At 40.1% G+C, this 18285-nt stretch overlaps 1 protein-coding gene across 9 annotated transcripts in view; it reads left to right on the top strand.

Moving 5' to 3' along the window:
• The first annotated feature begins 6457 nt into the window (after positions 1-6457).
• TEAD1 (TEA domain transcription factor 1) overlaps positions 6458-18285 on the top strand; it is a 108632-nt gene continuing 96804 nt past the window's right edge. For 3 of the 9 annotated variants that reach the window (XM_072422287.1, XM_072422288.1, XM_072422291.1), the window contains exon 1: positions 6778-8185. In XM_072422287.1, the coding sequence (XP_072278388.1) occupies positions 8043-8185 (143 nt within the window). In that variant the 5' untranslated portion in view covers positions 6778-8042. Of the gene's footprint in view, positions 6599-6776; positions 8279-9315; positions 9340-18285 lie in introns of those variants that run through there. The other 6 variants (XM_072422292.1, XM_072422293.1, XM_072422296.1 and 3 more) reach the window with 5 other exon arrangements.

The following is an 18285-nucleotide window of genomic DNA, read 5'->3' on the forward strand; positions in this document are numbered from 1 at the left end:
TGACACCAACCCTGGTGACATCATTTGAATGGGGACACCTGTCTTGCCCACTCACATTGGAGACATTTCTTCTTACTGTTGCGTCTTTGAAACATGAATGCATGATGACGCCCTATGTGGGAAATAAATGCTGCATAATCCTTTTTTGGATCATTCCTGTGCATTGGGCTGTCTTGGTATATTAAAACACGTGTGAATTGGCCCTACAGCCTTAAACCAAGCTACTTGACATTTGCTGAGAACAAGAGCCTTCAGAATGAATGAAAACGTGAAATGTGAATTTTAAAATGATGGTGTATTGGTAGAGAAGCTCCCCCATACATTTATGCTGCAAGATTGTAAATGACCAACTCCAAGTTTGTATGTAGAGCAGTCTCAATCAGCTTAGTTTAATCCTAGTGATGGAAAGGATTATGGAGCTGCTGGTGTCTGATTTCAAGGAATTTTTAACCTTTCAAATAACCTGCTAAAGCACTTAGAATGAAAGCAGAACCTAGAAATGACAATGGTTTGTAATTTCCCTTATAACATTTTGATCTTCTACAATTTAAACCTGAACCCAAACATAAAAGTGTCTTCTTAAAAGGTCAACCCAACTAAATTTTTTATTGGGTGAAACCAGTGGGCTGGGCTGGTCTTTGGTTGTATGGGTACTCCAAAAGTGAGATTTCCCCACCATAGTTCCCAGCTTTGTTCCTTCCAGTCACTACATGGAGAAAGGTTGACATAAAAATCAGCTTCACAAAAAGGCTGCTGACCAACATCGATAGACAATTTACACTTTAAACTTTTTCTAGCCTTAGTAACTAAACTGGAAAAAAAATCACCATGACGTAGATATAAAGAGGAACTAAACTCAAAAGTACTCCATAACAACAAAAATACACTTACCTTCAATCCTGCATGGCAGTCCGATCCATCCAGTGGTCTCTTCTATCAGGTCCTGCGTTGTCCTGGTATCAGTCTTTGGGACGGCGCTCTGGGCGCTGCCATCTTCTCTTTTTACGGCTTCTTCTTCCTATGTCACCCGACCCAGGCGCGAGATCCGGTGACATAGATAGGAAAAAAACTTGCCGATCTCACTGCGCAGACGAGCCTTTTGACCAGCATCTCAGGCATGTACAGAAGGAGCACCCAGGAGCCTCAGGGGTTTTGTGATATAGGTATCCCGGGAAGCTCTGCGTTGTCTACCCTTTTATATAAAGTGAAAATTCTGAGCTTAGGTATGTTTAAATTGATAAAAAGGAAATAAAACGTCCATTCCAACTCTTATATATACATCAGTATCCCCCCCAAGCCTTATGTACACAATATTTTGGTAGAAAATATTGTTCTTCGTTGAAGTTTTTACCAAATTGCAGTATTTTCTAATGCTTACATTGGACTGAAGCTCAGATAAACCCAATTAGAGCTCATCAATTTTATTTAAGTAAATACAATAAACAGAACCTCCATGAAATCCCTCATGGCAGCAGTTCACAAATCCCGAAAAGACCTATGAGACCCATCTCTTACCTTACTTCTACCGAAGTGGTTCTCAAAATTTCACAACGGATTGCAAATGCTCAAATTCACCTTTTCCCCGTGGAGGCTCAAGTTGAATCCATAAATTTAATCTAATTTCCACTTCTAATTATACTTCCAAATTCATTCACCTTGGCTCTCCCCCAGGTTTAGCTTAGTTCTTTCTTTACAACCTATCTAAGAAGTTCTTCTATGACTTTGGGGATTCACATTCCTGGACAATTGCTAATTGTAAGGCTTCTTAAAGTGGATCTAAACTCAACATTTGCACTTTACATAAAAAGATAGACAACCATTATATGTAAAGGGAAAAAAAAAGGGGCAGCACCACCCCTTTAAGTCTTGATCGCTGTGGCACGCATCCTGGGGGGCTTTGGATGCCCCTTCTTCGCATGCTCGAGATCGAGCATGAGCAGGGGAAAGACCAAGGGGAAAGAGATGCCAATCTCAAGCATGCGCGGTGAGATCATCTCTCCTTTTTCTCCCCTTTACACAGGGGTACGTTACCCAATCTCGCACCTGCGCAGGTCGAGATCGGGTGAGGTAGCAAGAAGACAAAAAGAAGACAGAAGACTTAAGATGGCGGTGCCCGATGCTTCCTCTGGGACGAAGAGAAATTCTAAAACGACGTGGGACCAGACAAGGGAAGGTCCAGCGCCATTGAAGGATCTGCGTAATTAAAAGTGGTATTTTTTTATTTTGAGTTTATTTCCCCCCTGGACTCCTATTGACAAAGCTTATTATCTCAATAATATTGAGCTCTATATGCTGTTTGAGTCTACATATCTATCCCTCTCCTATTGTGTGTAAATTCCCCCACCTACTAAATTGTAAGTTCTTCGGGGCAGGGTCCTCTCCTCCTGTATCACTGTTTGTATTAGTCTGTCATTTGCAAGCCCTATTTAATGTACACCACTGCGTAATTTGTTGGCGCTATATAAACCCTGTTTATTAATAATAATAATAATATCTCAAGCAGGGATGTCCAGTCCCAGGCAAGGATCTGCATAGATTTTTAGCATTTCTTTAAAAGCCAGCATTAAATTCAGTAGAGTGGGGCATACAATGGGCCTGATTTATTAAAGCTCCCCAAGGCGGGATAGGATACACTTTCATCAGTGAAGCTGGGTGATCCAGCAAACCTGGCATGGATTCTGAAACAACTGATTCAAAATGAAAAACCATACATACCCATGAAATGCCTGCCAACTTGAAGAGCTAATCCAAGAATTCATCTTGATAGTTGAAGTTCTACATCCACTTAACTTTCATGCTTTCCTAAGCAATTTTTAGATGTTTGGCCTTGAAATATTTGCGTTGGTTGATGTAATATAGTTAACGATGCTTTATTTTCACCCATTTTGAACACTGACATAACGGCAAATTCCTAGAACGCTTTCTGTAGAAGTTGTTGAGTCCTTCTAACCCTCTCCTTTGTGAAAGCCTTTACAACATCTGCATGATGCTTGATTAAACTGGGAAGACGGTACAAGTTAAGTGAGAGCTGAAGGATTGTGGGCACAAATAAAGATAAATCATAATATCAAAAGAAAAACAATGCTGTTCATGAAAAATATTAGAAAAAACATTTTTTAAACAATTACCTAAACAGTGGTGACAAGGTTGTTAGTTAAATAACAATGATAAGTGTGAAAAAGAAAAAAAAATAATTCTAATACCACTAAAATAAAAAATGATATCTATTAGGTTCCCCCCAACCTCACCTACACACCCCACTGTCCCTGTCACTCTACCTATTAAGAAAGAGACATAGGGATCTATTAATAAATGTTTCCTGATTGACCAAAATTTTACCCAAATTTTTACACATGTTCCACATTTATATTGATTAAAATATGTGAATTAGTGGAGCGTTTTTTGTTTCTGTTTTACATCCTTTAAAGATATTCTTCCCTCTCTCACAAAACTCTGAATGATACAATCTTTCCACCTGACATCCTGGTAGCTCAGAGCTTAGCACTCCAGCCTTTGCAGCGCTAGGTTTCAGGTTTAAATCTCAGCCAGGACACTATCTGCATGGAGTTTGCGGGTTCTCCCCGAGTTTGGATGGGTTTTCCCTGGGTACTCTAGTTTCCTCCCACATCCCAAAAACATACAGTTAGGTTAATTGGCTTCCCCCCAAAATTGACCTTAGATTGTACTAATGACATATGACTATAGTAGGGACATTAGATTGTGAGCTCCATTGAGGGACAGCTAGTGACATGACTATGGACTTTGTAAAGTGCTCCATAATATGTTGGTGCTATATAAATATATATACTGTGTAATAATAATATTGGCTACTAAATAAAAAAAAATGTGTGAATCAACTTTTACTCATGATTCATAGATTTTCTAATCGAATTGAATGTGAATCAAATGAGAATTTTGGGTGGATCATGGGTGACACATTTAACAATAGTGCTGCCGAGCCGTACATTCGGAGCTGCACCAGGCCAGCAATTGGCCATGGAACAAAGGGGTCATACAAAAGACAAGGTGGGTGAATGATAGGTGTTCAATGCGAAAATCAATGTCCCCTTCTAGATATGAAAAATGCATGTGTAGGGAGGAGGGCTTGGATGGGGACACCAGTGCAGATTTTTGATTTTAGTCATTTTATTAAAAAAAACTTTTATGTTAGTAGGAGTTGTCGTTTACAAGCTGCAACTTTTTTTTATATAAATTTGATGTTTAGTTTGAAAACAAAAGCAACGAACTGAGCAAAAATCTGTTTGAAATTAGGATCTTTTTTAATGACTGAATATTTATTCCCAGGTGGGATTCTTCTGGGTCTACGTGTTTTAATGGCAGCAATTGATTCCCACCTGGGAATATTTGAGGCAATGTCAGATTCCCAGTTTTATAAATTGAGGTCATTCCTAATATTAAATGTGTGGTGGGCAATCAATGGTTGCATAGTTTATTCCTCACTGAGTGTTCCAAAGTGTTGCCATCCAGTTTGGAAATCCGTTCAATAAGGATTGGTGCAAGGGCGTAAAATGAATGATATTCCCTAAATGTTTCTGGATACTCCCTGCATTCCGACTATTTAACATCAAGGATATATTGATCATTGCCGGATCGATTATAGATATATTAGTGCAGGGGTCAGCAAACTTTTATGGCCACTTGGGCATTTTAGGGGTGGGCGGGAGCACACTAGGCCAGACTCTGAGTCCCGCCGTGATGGCTATATAGTCATATCACTAGCTGTCACTCAAAGGAGCTCACAATCTAATGTCCTTACCATAGTCATATGTCTATAATACAGTCTAAGGTCAATTTTGGGGGGAAGCTAATTAAGCTAACTGCATGTTTTTGGAATGTGAGAGGAAACCGGAGTACCCAGAGGAAACCCACACAAACACGGGGAGAACCTGCAAACTCCCGGCCGGGATTAGAACCTGGGATCTAGCACTGCAAAGGCCAGAGTGCTAACCACTGAGACACCGTGCTGCCCGGTTTCACACTTAGTTACAAACTTCCTATCCTAGGGTGGCAAAATTCACCCACCATGTCTGTGAGGGTGCAGCCATACTGCTGCTTTATAAAACAAGCCCTTCATAGCAACACAATAAATGCATGAAAATATAATAACAAATATAATAAATTTCAAAAAGTTATATAGTGAAAAATATTATAGAGCCCTCAGAAATGACTTTTTGTGTAATACATGTTGGGCAGGATAAATAATCCCTTTTGGAAAAAGAATTGCAGGATTCAAAACCAGTTTGAGGCCTAGCTCCCGGCTCAGCCCTCCGTTTACTATTTATTGATGACTTTATATTTTTCCTCCATTTTCAGGCAGTCACATGACCCGTTGGCTTCTCCTGAGGTAGTGTTTTTCGACCTTTTTATTATTGGGAATTCTTTCAAAATAACTTTCAGGTTTTCAGGAAATGCCAGCTGTAATTACTATATCCACATCTTTTAGTACATTAGTCTGGTGGTCAGTGGGATGAATGCCTCTTACATTGCTGACCAGTGGTAAGAATTTGACCCTTACAGATAGCCAAAATAGTTTATTTGTGTCAGGTAAAGGACCTGAGAGGTGCAAATTGCTCAAGGTGCCCCCAGCAACCCCTGACCCTGGTTTAGAAACACAGAGAAGGGCGCGGTGGTCCCTTTCTGAGGTGAAGAGCAGCGCTGACTACTGACTCCATAGTGACGCATTCTGCTTTAATATACCGTTGCTATGGTAATGTCTCCTCAGGGGGCGGGACCATGACTCTACAATCTTTCTATATGGTCAGCCATGACACTACGCATCATTCGGGATGGAGGACACAAATACGGAAAGGGCTACTTCCAGATTGAATGTGAGTATTGCAGCCTGACCATAATTCAACTCAACTTCAAAATGTAATTTTATGGAATTCTGAGAGAACAAGGCCTGCCATTATCACTCATATGATTTCTAGATATGTAATAGCTCCCTGGGCCATCATATCCATCCTCTATTTTCAGTCATGACCGAGACAAGCTAAGTCAATCCTAATTAGCACCGAGGATTAACATGCCAGTCAGGAAACAAAAACAGTATTTATTATTTTATTTATAAAGAATATGTATTATATCAATTTTACTACATAAATATTAAACGTCATTTAGCTGTCAGTCACCGCAGTAGAGGGAGCAGCTGCTGCTGCACCTCTTTATGTCACAATTCCTGTCAGGAAGATTTTTCCCGCCTTTTTTTTCATCCTGAGGCGATGTGCCCGCGCGCGCAATCCCCCCCCCCTCTTCCCTCCCGACAGCGCCAGCTCCAGCCGGTACCACGTGACCTCCCCTGGTGCTGGTGGGCAGGAGAAGGGGCGTGGCGTGATCCTTTTACACGCCCACCTCGGACTTCCCCGTGACGTCAAGGCGCGGCCCCCGGGGCTGGCGGGAGGGAGGAGCGTGACGTCACCCGAGGCCGCGCCCCCCCCACTCCGCTGGTTCGGTCCTGACGTTCATTTCATTCCTGTCCTCATTCCGAGCATTCCGAGCATCGCTCGCGCCCAGTCCCGCTCCCCTGAGCGCACAATAGGCACACTGGGACAACTTGCTGCCTGCTCAGCCGGCCGGGGTAAGTTGTGTGTAAGGGGGGCACAGGTGGGAGGGGGTGGGGAGATGGGTCCCCCCCTTCTTAGCTCAGCATGTGTTGGGGTTCAGCACATGGAGGGGGAGGGGGTGGCTGTTGTTCTTGGGGTTGCATGTCTTACCCCTCTGCTCTTCATCAAGTTCTGACACTTTGCTGCCCCCTCAGAATTCAGGGCATGAACCCCAACACTGCAATCTGGGGGTTCAGGTGCTGCCATACAGAAGGGCAGGAATCTGGGGAGGAGGGCTGGGGGCTTCTGATACTCCACAGTATTATTTAGGATTTGGGGTGCAGCTGATTGGGGGGTTCAGGCCCCAGGGTAAGAATTGCCCCAAACTTTATCTAACTGACAATGCAAGCTGCATGATGTGGGGGTGCCAGATATTTTATATATATTTGTCCTATTTATAATACAAGCTGCATTCTGATCTGTCTACATATAGGTTTCCTTCCATGTTACAAAAGTGAAAGGAGAGATCCTCCAGAATGTGGGGTGACCCCGGGTGCAATATAAGGATCTCTTCTTCTTCCTAGGCTCTGATGGGCCTAGACCAATGCCCCTTTTTTCTGTTCATGGGGTCTTTCCTCCTCTTTGTTACAAATCACAAAGTTTTATATCTTTCCAACAATCCAGGACTTTAGTGTATGCCCATATACACCCCTATGTACCCCGTCCAGGGTGCTGCCGGGTTTTGTATTTCCAATGTTTTGTATAACTCTCCATTCTTCAGAAGATCTCTCTCTGGTATTCCAAAACTTTTCAAGTTACGGGGTGCAGGTTGTAGGACAGAAATCACCTTCACCAGGAGCTTTTCCTGCAAGCTGGTGGTTGTGGGGTGCATGGTGGAAGTCCTGGAAATTTTGGGGGGTTCATAGGAAGGGGTCCGGTTCTTTGAAGGCTTGGTATTCTATGACTTTGCAGTGTTGGGGTTCAGGAGATGGACTGGAGGTTTTGATGTCTTGTAGAAGAGAACAGATGAAAGGCTCCTTAAATTTTGGGGTATCAGAGCATCGTGGGGTTCTGCACTCTTGCAGCTGCTGGCAAGCTGAAGGTTTCAATAATCCGTGGCTCTCCTGTAGCTTTCAATTTTGAGGGTTCACAATGCATTTTTAGGGTTCCCAGCAGCTTCCTCGGTCTTGGGGTACACTTCCAGGCATGACAAAGGAGAGCGAGCTGCTTGTTGGAAGTTCTTGTGATGTGATCTGAGCCTCCTTCCTGACTCACTCACTCAGCAGCTCTGACATTAAAAAAAAAAAAAAAAAAAAAAAAAAAAAGACATTTTTCAAATTTTTCCTGAAGAAGGAAGAACTTAGCAACGCCTGATCTGCCTTGGAAAGGGAAACCAGCCCCCTGCAGCAGACAATCCCCCCCCAACCACCCCAGTCTGGATAATGTGAGCTCTTGTGTGGGGAGACATGAAAGTTAAAGATGTTTTCTTTCCCCCCCTTCTCCAGGGCTTCAGCTCCTCTCCAAGTTCAAGTGGGAAAGTGTCTGGAGTCAGCGGAATCCCATCCTGTGGAGAACGCTCCTTGCAAACCCGAAAGGATTCCTCCCAGCAAACTTCCCTTCTGGTAGGAAAAAGAAAAAACAAAAAAAAACCCAACACGCCACGACCGCCACCTCTCTCCCCATCTGTTGCTCCCGGTGCGGCCTGTTTTCTAGAGGTACACATCTCGGCATAGGCTGCTGCCTTGGTGATGTGTGTGATCATCTGTGCTTTTATTTGTGAAGTGCAAACATATTCCGCAGTCATGTACCCACTCAAGCACACTCGTAGTACAAAACAAAGAAATGACGGTCCCAAGGGAGGGGAAAAAGGAAAAAAAAAAGAACAGATCTGTGATTTTTTTTTTTCCTTTAAGCGACACGTTATTTGTGTTTATTTTATAGAGTGTGTTTTTTATTAACCAACATCGGTATTTTACCACAACTCGGAATGTTCTTGTCAAGTCAATGGCCGATATTCCCAAAAGCTTTTTGTTGACATGCAACTAGTTCCCTCCCTACCCCCTGTCCAGACAACCCCTGAAGCTATAGAATTGGCATGTGCACAAAATACCTGGGAGATGCTTGTCCGCACAACCCCACATGAGGTTTAGACCATTATTTGGATATAGTTTTATTTGCTGTCAATCTTCATTGTAGAAAAATGACATAAAACAAGCAAAGAACTTGTATTGCATATGAATGTGTGTAAATTGATAATCTAATATTCTATTTAAATTGCAAAAAAAAAGGCTGAATTATAGTTTGTGGAATGCTCATATCTGAAGGATCAGCGTGAGAGTTCTTGGCCTTTCTTCTGCTTGCAGCGATTGTTTATCTCTGTTGTGTTATGCCGCCAAAATGTGGTCAAGCAGGGGTTAAATGAATGCCTTTCCTGTGCTTCTGGTTGGAAGTCCTATGATTTTACAAGAGGATAATACAATTTCTAGATTTGGGCATGCAAACAGAGATTTTGGTGGATATATGGATAAATTATTTATATATATATATATATATATATATATATATATATATATTGTCAGGGTACAGCTGACTGGCCTGTTACTTGTTCTGACTTGCTTCATGCGGGTCTCTTGTAATTTTTAAAATTGAGAAAAAATAAAGGAGGGGCGACTCAGAAACTTGTCTCGCCCCTCCTATCAAAGCTGTGATTCAGTAAATATTACTTTTAGCCTGACCTCCTGTGCTGGCCGTTCGGGATGCATGAACATTCAGAAAGGTTAAATCTATTTCTTTTTGGCAATATTTTATACCTTATGGGGGTGTCCTCTGAGATTAGCTCGTCCATTCTGTTGATTGTTTGTGTTTTTTTTTTTTTCCTGTTTATAAGGAATCTTTAATTCTGGCTGCATGGAATGTATTTAAGTCTGCAGTAGTTTGTCTGGTGCACGTTTTTCCCGCGAGAGACTGAAGGCTATTTTAATGATTAAATAATTCACTGTAAATCCCATAAGCACATTGCCTGAAGGGCTGGGTAGGAAGAAATCTGCTTTTACTTTGAAAGGGTTTTTATACTGACACAAAGACAAATTGATTTTGCCAAGTAATTTGTGTATTGAGAATGTTGGTGTCCTATATCCTCTTCATGCCAAGTTTGACTAGGATTGAATTCTTCAATTTTTGGCTTTCATTCTTGCTCCACGGACTTAAAATCTGTCTGTAAGGGCAATCTTTATAACGTAGGTGAATATTGCTATATGACGTCGTGTCTTTGTAGTTTTAGGTTATGACTAGAGAACCATTCAGTAAATAACCCAGCATGCTTTATTTTCCAAACCCATTTTACTATAAAAAAATATAAACAAAGTGTAACCTGTTTTATATTCTGTTAGAAAAAGGAACTATTACAAAAAAAAAATCACGTTGAATGTTTTTGGAAGTAGTTATTGACCAGGGAATTCTGCTTTTCACCAAACCACTGTATGACTTTTTAATAAAAGTAAATACATTCATATTTGCAGAATAGTCATGCAAATGAAACTTTGGATGATTGAGGAAGTGGGTGGTCTAAATTAGCTCGGGTTTTTAGGCCTGATCTGTTATGCCCAGCCTTTGATTGTGCCCGATTTTTTTTTTTTTTTTTTTTTTAATACAGCGATGGGTCTCCTCCTTTTCTCTGCTGACCCTTTGTGTACGTAGAGTAAAAGTGCATTTTTTTTAAACCTTCCCGACTGTGTTTACGCTGATTGGAAGCCTGTTTTCCAATTCATACCTCAAAGGATGCTCTATCAGACTGGCATAGGTTCTCAACCAGTTTCTGTGGAATGCAAAGCAGCCACTGAATTAATGAATGTCAAGAGGTTTAAAATCCAAAATGCAGGACCTCATCTACATTTCAATGTTTTTAATACCGCCGCTCAGTTTTTATTTATTAGAACTTTTTTTTTTTTTTTTAAGAGGATAAAATCTTGCAGATATTGCAGGATTTCACCGGTGGATTTAGCTTTTCTCTCTTGGCTGTTTTGGCTTTTGAAAAATGCCAATTATTTTACTGGTTACATCTATTGACTGGCTTGCCGAGTTCTAAATGGAATGTCTGAAAGCATTGAACAAGCCTCGAGTGTACTTTTTAAGATGGAAAGGAAAAAAAAAAAGGAGGGCAGTACACTATTTGGAACTGGAGGTGGGTGATAAAATATCTGTCCTTTTCCTGTCTCCAAGAAACCAGACCCAAAAAGCGCTGATAAAATCCGGATCTTCTATGCAAAGATAAACGCAGAGATTCTTTTTATTGAAGGCTCAGATTCATTTCTAGAGATAAAGAAAGAAAAGAAATTGACTGCGTTACTTTTGTGTGTAATTTTTAAGGTGACCTGGCTCACTCCAAAAAAATCTTTAAAGTAGATTTAATTTCTAACTAAATGACTTTTTTTCCCTGCAGCCACTTTCACTCTACGTGTACTTTAGCCATGGCATTTCTAGGTGTGGGTTTCCTAAAAGGGACAACGGTGGACCATACCTGTGTAATGAGTATTGCAATGGCCACTTGTTGTCTCTCTATGGAAGCCAGGGATGACAAGGCGAGAGACAGGGAAGGAGTGTTGTTCCCCCTAAAACAGGAAGGGCTTAAACAAGGGCAGGATCATCAGGGTTTTTAATGAAGTCTGCAGACTTAATCATGATCAAAAATGATGATATAGCTTATGTGAAATTGTACTGATTGGGTTTTCAGGATGCAGAATTGATTACAAATGCTTTGCATTGCTTGGTGAGGGGATTTAATGATATTTAATTCAATGTATTTAGAACATTGTTTAGGAAATCTGTCCACAAAGCAATCTAAAAATTGCCCTGCAATGGTGCAAACGGCAATGGCAAGGTCATTTTGCTTCTTTGCACTCAGAGTTTAAAAAAAATGTTGGTTTGCCTTGAGATTGAATAAGTTTCTTTCTCCATTCTTTATGTGGGTTGAGCAGATGCTCTCCCCTAAGGCTGTATGTGCACAACATTTTTCAGTGCACTTATCTTGTTTCACGTAAGCACTACAATAAATGCAACTGGCCATTTTGTAAAATGCGTCCTGCGTGTTTTTGTAACAGCAGCCTCTCGAGGAAAACATGTCCATGGTTGTAGCAGACATAGCTGTGATTTGGTTGATGTTCACATAAATGTCATGGGATTCTATGAAACTTATGATGCATTCTTGCTTCATGGAGACTATAGTGAAGATATACTTAGAATGTTTGGATCGTTGGCCTTGTTTGGTGAATGTGATACACTACTCCTAGCTTATACCATGACCTGGGTGAATGTGAATCAAACTAGGACAATCTATTAAAATGCTAACGACAATGAATTGCATTGTGAGACTTTTCTGTTTCACCTGTGTCATTAAAAGTTGGATCAAGCAGTCTTATATTTCATTCCTAGAATTTGAGCTAAAGTCTTTTGTTGCTTCCATGCAACTTATTTTTTATTTTGTTCTAAAATATCAGCACTTCCTTAAACTGGTATGTGTGAAATTTCACAACACGACAATTAAGCATGAAAGCAGCTGATACTTCTAGGGTGACATGATGGGCCCTATTCTAGGGTGGCACAAGACCTATCAATCAGATTTTCCAGCAAACTTTGAATTCGGTGCATTCATTAGAAATTTGCATGTTGCCTAAAAGGAAAAAAAAACTTGAAATATCTAACGTCATAGCCCTTGCTTTGCATATCTTTGGAGGATTCATGACCAATAAATATAACATTTCTACAGATTGGGTTTTGTATTTGTCAGATCTGTTCTGGAATTGCTGAAAAGATTTAGTTTAGTGATAATTGCCATAATAATGCTTCTTTTCTGATGCAAAATCTACATAAAAAGCTGTATAATTGTCTTCTTAGGCTTTTTTGTTTTGCATTTACTTTTTTTTTTTTTTTTTTTTCTCCTGTCCCTTTAGACTGGAGTTGATAGTCAACATAAAAATGATTTGATTTGCACTGGCACTTAAAGACAGCAGGAATTAGGAAGAAAAAAAAATGCCAGGTGTTCCTAAGCAAGCATTCCCCCCCCTAGGCAGGCAGCTTATTGTGTAGAGCCAAAACTACAGCAGGGCTGCTAAATCTACGCACCCTTTCATGGCCGCACAAGGCTTGCAGTGGAAGGACTTTCCCCTATATTGTTGTAGCAGATTATCTTTTCATATCACTTGTTGCAAAATTGAGCATCTTCGGGAATATTAACTTGTAGAAAAGCAACAAACTTGTGTGTTGTGTGTTTTTTTTTTTTTTTTTCATCTGTAAGTAGTTAACCTTTGTGGGTGGGTTTCAATGAGAAGGAACAATGTTAGGATGTTGTGCAAATCTGTGGCAGGCAAACTGAAATGATAAATCCCCATACACTAAATAGGCGAGGGTTTGCTTGCCAGGCTGTTGTGAGCATTGTGACTCAAACCTTCTGTCTTGCAAGACAATCGCTCTAATTGTGTTTTGTGAATGCACTTCTGCCTGGCAAACTTGCCTTGGAGTTTACAGAGTGGAACATTTTTTGTTTTTTTTTCTCTTTAGCGCCGGCCTGGTCAGGGAACTGTTCCAAGCCAATCCTGGAGTGGCTACTTCAGTATGGAGGCAATTTATTTGGGGAATTCATCCTCAGATTTTGTTCAAAGCCCAATATTTCCTGCAAGAGAAAATTGGGGAAAACCAGAATTTTATGGTTGTCATGAGAACAGGAAATGACGGGGAAATCTTCCAATGGCAACACTGGTTAAAGAGACAGCTGTCATTTGTGGAATTTAACACACATTTTTTCAAAGATTTCCACTTACCTGTGATGTGCACAGAAATCTGCCCAATGGACAGAAACAAAACAAAAAGCAAATCATACAGAAAACAAACAAATCACCGCAATATAACTCATTTCATTCATTCCCCTTTCAAACTGAATTAAATGCATCAAAACTTATGGTAATGTGCAGTGCCCTTTGTACTAAATACCACGCATTGTAACATGTATCAAGCATGTTGGATGTTTTTTTTTTTCCCATGGGTGGGCATGTGCTGACATACATCTTGATGTGTTTATGGAAATTCAGTAAAAAACAAAGTCTTCACTGTAATTTCTTTGAATCAAATCTTCTTTTCTGTTCATACAAGTAAATGGTTATTCATAAGCAGCTTAGATGGAGGTCCAGTGTACCTGCAGAGCACTTGTTGGGATTCTTAAGCATTCTCAGTGCTCAACCCAGAATTCTTTTTAAGCTGGGTGGGAAGAAATTGTAGGCGGGTGGAAGCCCCTGACTTGTGACCCAACTCTTCAGTGATCACCCAAAAACCGTCAGGTGGTTGCTGAAAAGTGCCGGGTGGTGTGCCCAGCTAAAAGGGTCTGGGGAGAACACGGAGACTGATGTCCAATGCAAACTAAATGCAGCTGAATTTTTAAATTTAGTATTATTTAGTATTTCTCGTTCATACACATATGCACATTATCCCATCGATGTTACACAAACAGGTATTGTACTTGTGGTATTTTAAAAGGGATAAAAGATGGAAAATGTGCTTTAATTGCAGTGATATACTCACATTACCTACCTAACTGCCCGTGTTTAACATGTCAAAAAGTTAGTTGCCGAGATTGCAGCAATGCAAGGAGTTAATTCTGCTACAGCGGACAACTCAATTCTGAAGCCGACATCTGGTTGCTCTTTCTTTACCTGTAGAAGAAAGAAAATGCAAATAGAAGAGGCCTTGCCATCCAACGCTATAAAAAAAAAAAAAAGTGTTGCTGACAGTTTGTTAAACAGTTCTTGCAGGCCTCTGTGCCACTGCTCTATTGTTAGATCAGCAGTAGGCTTGTGAGTCCATGTCACCATATGCTCCCTATATGCAGCTGATAACTTATCTGCTAATTATGGGCCCTCTGATAGGTTACATTATTGTGTCACCAGCGACCGTTCACCAAGCGTTGCCTTGTGTTTAAGTATGTCTGTTGTTTTTAGAATTTCGGTTGACACCTTTATGTATTGCAGTATTTTAGGACTTTTAAGATTGTTTCATTTCTACTCCTAACAAATGTTTAAAATACTTTTGGTTCGCTTACAAACAGAATAAATTCCTGATATGTTATATACCATAACCGTAATACATAGTTCCACCTTCATTCAGTGACTTTTCCTGGGCTGAGCTGATTCCATCAGTGGTCTTTCTCATCTCCTCTCCCACCTGTTGATCAGACTGCAATGTTGTAGCAATGGGCCTGATTTATTAAAGCTATCCAAGGCTGGAGATGATACACTTCCATCAGTGAAGCTAGGTGATCCAACAAACCTGGAATGAATCTGCTCCAGGACTGGAAATATTTACTAACAAATGGCAAATGACTTTGAAGAAATTCATTCCAGAAATTCATTCCAGAAATTCATTCCAGGTCAGATTTAAATGTTACAATGTGTCTGAGAGAAGGGAATAATAACAGTGTTATAACATTTAGAAATATAATATAGTCAAATATGCATGCATTCCAATCCATTCCAGGTTTGCTGGATCACCCAGCCTCACTGATGAGTGTATCATCTCTAGTCCCGGGGAGCTTTAATAAATCAGGCCCAAGGTAAGATGCTAAAAGCAGCCTGAAACTGCACAAGCAGCAGAATTTACATTCTTGTATCATTTGTGATCCAGTAGTTTCTTAGCCCAGGAAGTAAAGGGTGACCATGAATGATGAATAAACAAAGATGGTGCCATCCTACTGGAGGAAAAAAGATGGCTTTGTCAGGGTGAGTACTGTGACCTTTGTAGTAGGTAATATTCATCTTAAAGTCTTGCACTGACATATTATTAAAAATGCTTCACTTAAAATGTAATATTTTATTCTACATCTGCTTTGACAGGTTAAAAAAATATAAATTTATGTTAAGAACAGAATTATGAGTTTTATTTTATATTCGTCTCCAAGGACTTAATTCAAAAAGATAACGCAAAAGAATAGGATTTAAAAAAATATATATTTTTAGATCCAGTGAGATTTAAAAAAATGCAGTCACATGACTTAGGAGTGCTTTATGTTGGGAATGGAGCCCTATATGAAGTATTTTACAAGGCATTTGTTGTATCGGTAGTGAACCTAGAAGACAAAGTGGAAATTGTGACTGTTGTAATGATAGAAACTGGAGGTGAAAATTGAAAGACGTGTCTGTCTTGCAGTGATATTCCCGGAGTGCGTGCGTTGAGCGCTGTTAAACACCCTGCTGCAATGGCCTTCCTCTGCGCTGAATTTGATTGGTTGGAGGATAAGGACTGGGTCATTCTACTCTGCAAAATGTGTCAGGCTTTCACTAATGCAGAACAGGCTTCCTCTTCAGTCTTTTACAGCAGCAGGCTGTTTTATAAAAGGAACAGGTTACATTTGTAGCTGTGTGTTGCACAAGATCCGCTACCTTTGGTGACTTATATTTGTTATATAAATAATTACAACATCTCCGAATGGCCCGAGGGCATCTGAATCAGCGCAAACATGCACGGTTTTCAGGAAATTCCTGGTATAAAATGCATTAAGCCTAATGCCAGCCAATTGTTTTGTTTGTTTTGGATAGATAAAATTTTCTTTGTTTTTTTTTTTTTCCGTGACCCCATTGGGGAGGTTTTTTTTTTTTTTGTTCTGCATGCAAGTAGTGTTATAATCTTTCCTATGGATACAATTTAACAAATTGTAAAGCCTTGTGAAGGTGCTAGATTTTCTTTGCTGAAAACAATGGTTCATGATCGACTCAAGTGAAAATCTAGTGGTCCCTCAAAGTTGTGCAAAAATCACCAAAAACCAAAACGGCCGGCTATTATTGTGCGCTATAGATGGCATGTAGTGGAGCTTCTTCCATACACCCCTCACTGCATAAAACCTAACAGTGTGCTCTAATATTGACAGAAACAACCACTAACGATTGTTTTGAAGCTGCCAATGTTCATCATAAAGATTTACTCTTCTTACTCAAATAAATTCTTCCAAACAAGAGAATTCCAAACACTTCCTGTTCTGATAGGAAATGAGGGGAAATCACCCTTATCGACTGACATCAATTCTTAATCAACTCAGAGATTCTTAAATTTTTGTGCACACAACAGATAATTCCCACCTGGACAAATATTTGTGCTTGTCTCAGATGCAAATCTGACATATGTACAGCGGTTCCCTAACTTCATTCATCAATCCACCGCCGTAAATTATGAATGGCTGATCAGGAACGACCGCTCTTCAGCAGGGTGCTGCTTGCTCATCCTCCCTTTGAACAGAACGGCTATCATGAAACTATCATAAAAACTTTTCTAATGGCAGTCTTCTGACATCCTTCTGATATCTATATGGGGCTTAACCCATCCCCATTCTAAATTAAATAAAGTAATGTGTTGAGTTTTGGTCCATCAACGGGAAATGCCACGTTTGCATTCAATGAGTGTCTACAGCAGTGGCCCTTAAGGTGCTGTCTCCCCGTTTTTTTTTTTTTTTTTTTTTAGAGGGTGGGGTGGGCACCTATTGCATACAGGTATTAGTATGGCAATTGGATTCAGTCAAAAATTACAATTATATCTTCTATTCATTCTGAATGACACCTTAATGCATCTAGGCAATGTAGCTCTGACACCTGTTGCAGCACATTACATTGCATGCTATCACATTAATGTGTGAATGCAGTGTTAGAATAAAGTGCTGCATGCTTGGGGCATTTTGTTCATTGACAGTCCATTAGGTTGCATGTTTGAGAACAATGCTCAGAAAAACAAACCATTAGGATTGTGTGTAGTGTCTCTGGCTGCTCAGCTTCTTCTCCATAAGACTGTGTGAAGAATCTTGTTGGGAGAGGCAGGAAGGAGAAAATTTGCCACATAGAACACAAAATTAGAAGATTTCTACTGCAGCAAAACAAAACCGGAACAACAAAAGCTTGGGATGAAGTTATATTTTAACTATGGTCTTACCCCTATTAAAGTATTTTAAAATTTCATGTGAACTCTTGGCTGCAGCTGTACACAGCCAGGTATTATATGTTTTTATTGGGCATCTTTTTCCCAAATTGTGGCTCGTGTTTAAAAGCAGTGAGCAAAACTGCAACTGAGCAATCTTCGTGGCATCTGTTTGATTTAGGAATCATATTATTCCCTGCCCCCTTTCTTAGTGCTCTTCCCACAAGTGTGAAATATACTTTTTCATGAGTGTGTGTGTGTGTATGAAGTGTTTACCATTTCTGGGCATAGGCTCCCGCTATTTTCCATAACTGTGACATCTGTTTTACAAGAATTCCATGGCTCATTCAGGTCTCTCTTCTGTTTCCCCATGGGCCTTCTCCCAGTCCCAAGCTGCTGGAATATTTTCTTTACTGCCTGCTGTCCTGGTACTTCTTTTAATATTGTGACTCCATGACTGGCCTGTATTGTAAATGACAGAGAGCTTGAAGCATGGCGGGATTATTATTTTATATATTCATTTGTCATTCCACTCTTTTTTTTTGTAATACAACACAGTACAAGACATACAACACAGTAAACATGAGTCGATGTAAACCCTTGGGTTTCTAAAGTATAGAATATCAACAAAAAAACAAACAAACAAAAAAAAAAGATTCTTACCCTCCTTTTATAATGGTCCACATGTCATTGCTTTGCTTTTAGTGACGACAGTGAGCCATGCTTAAGCAATGGGAGAGGGAATGTTGTCGCTCATAAAGTAGGAAATTCCTTAATCCTGTTC

This window comes from Pyxicephalus adspersus, chromosome 9 (assembly GCF_032062135.1).
Source record: "Pyxicephalus adspersus chromosome 9, UCB_Pads_2.0, whole genome shotgun sequence".
NCBI classification, from domain to species: domain Eukaryota; kingdom Metazoa; phylum Chordata; class Amphibia; order Anura; family Pyxicephalidae; genus Pyxicephalus; species Pyxicephalus adspersus.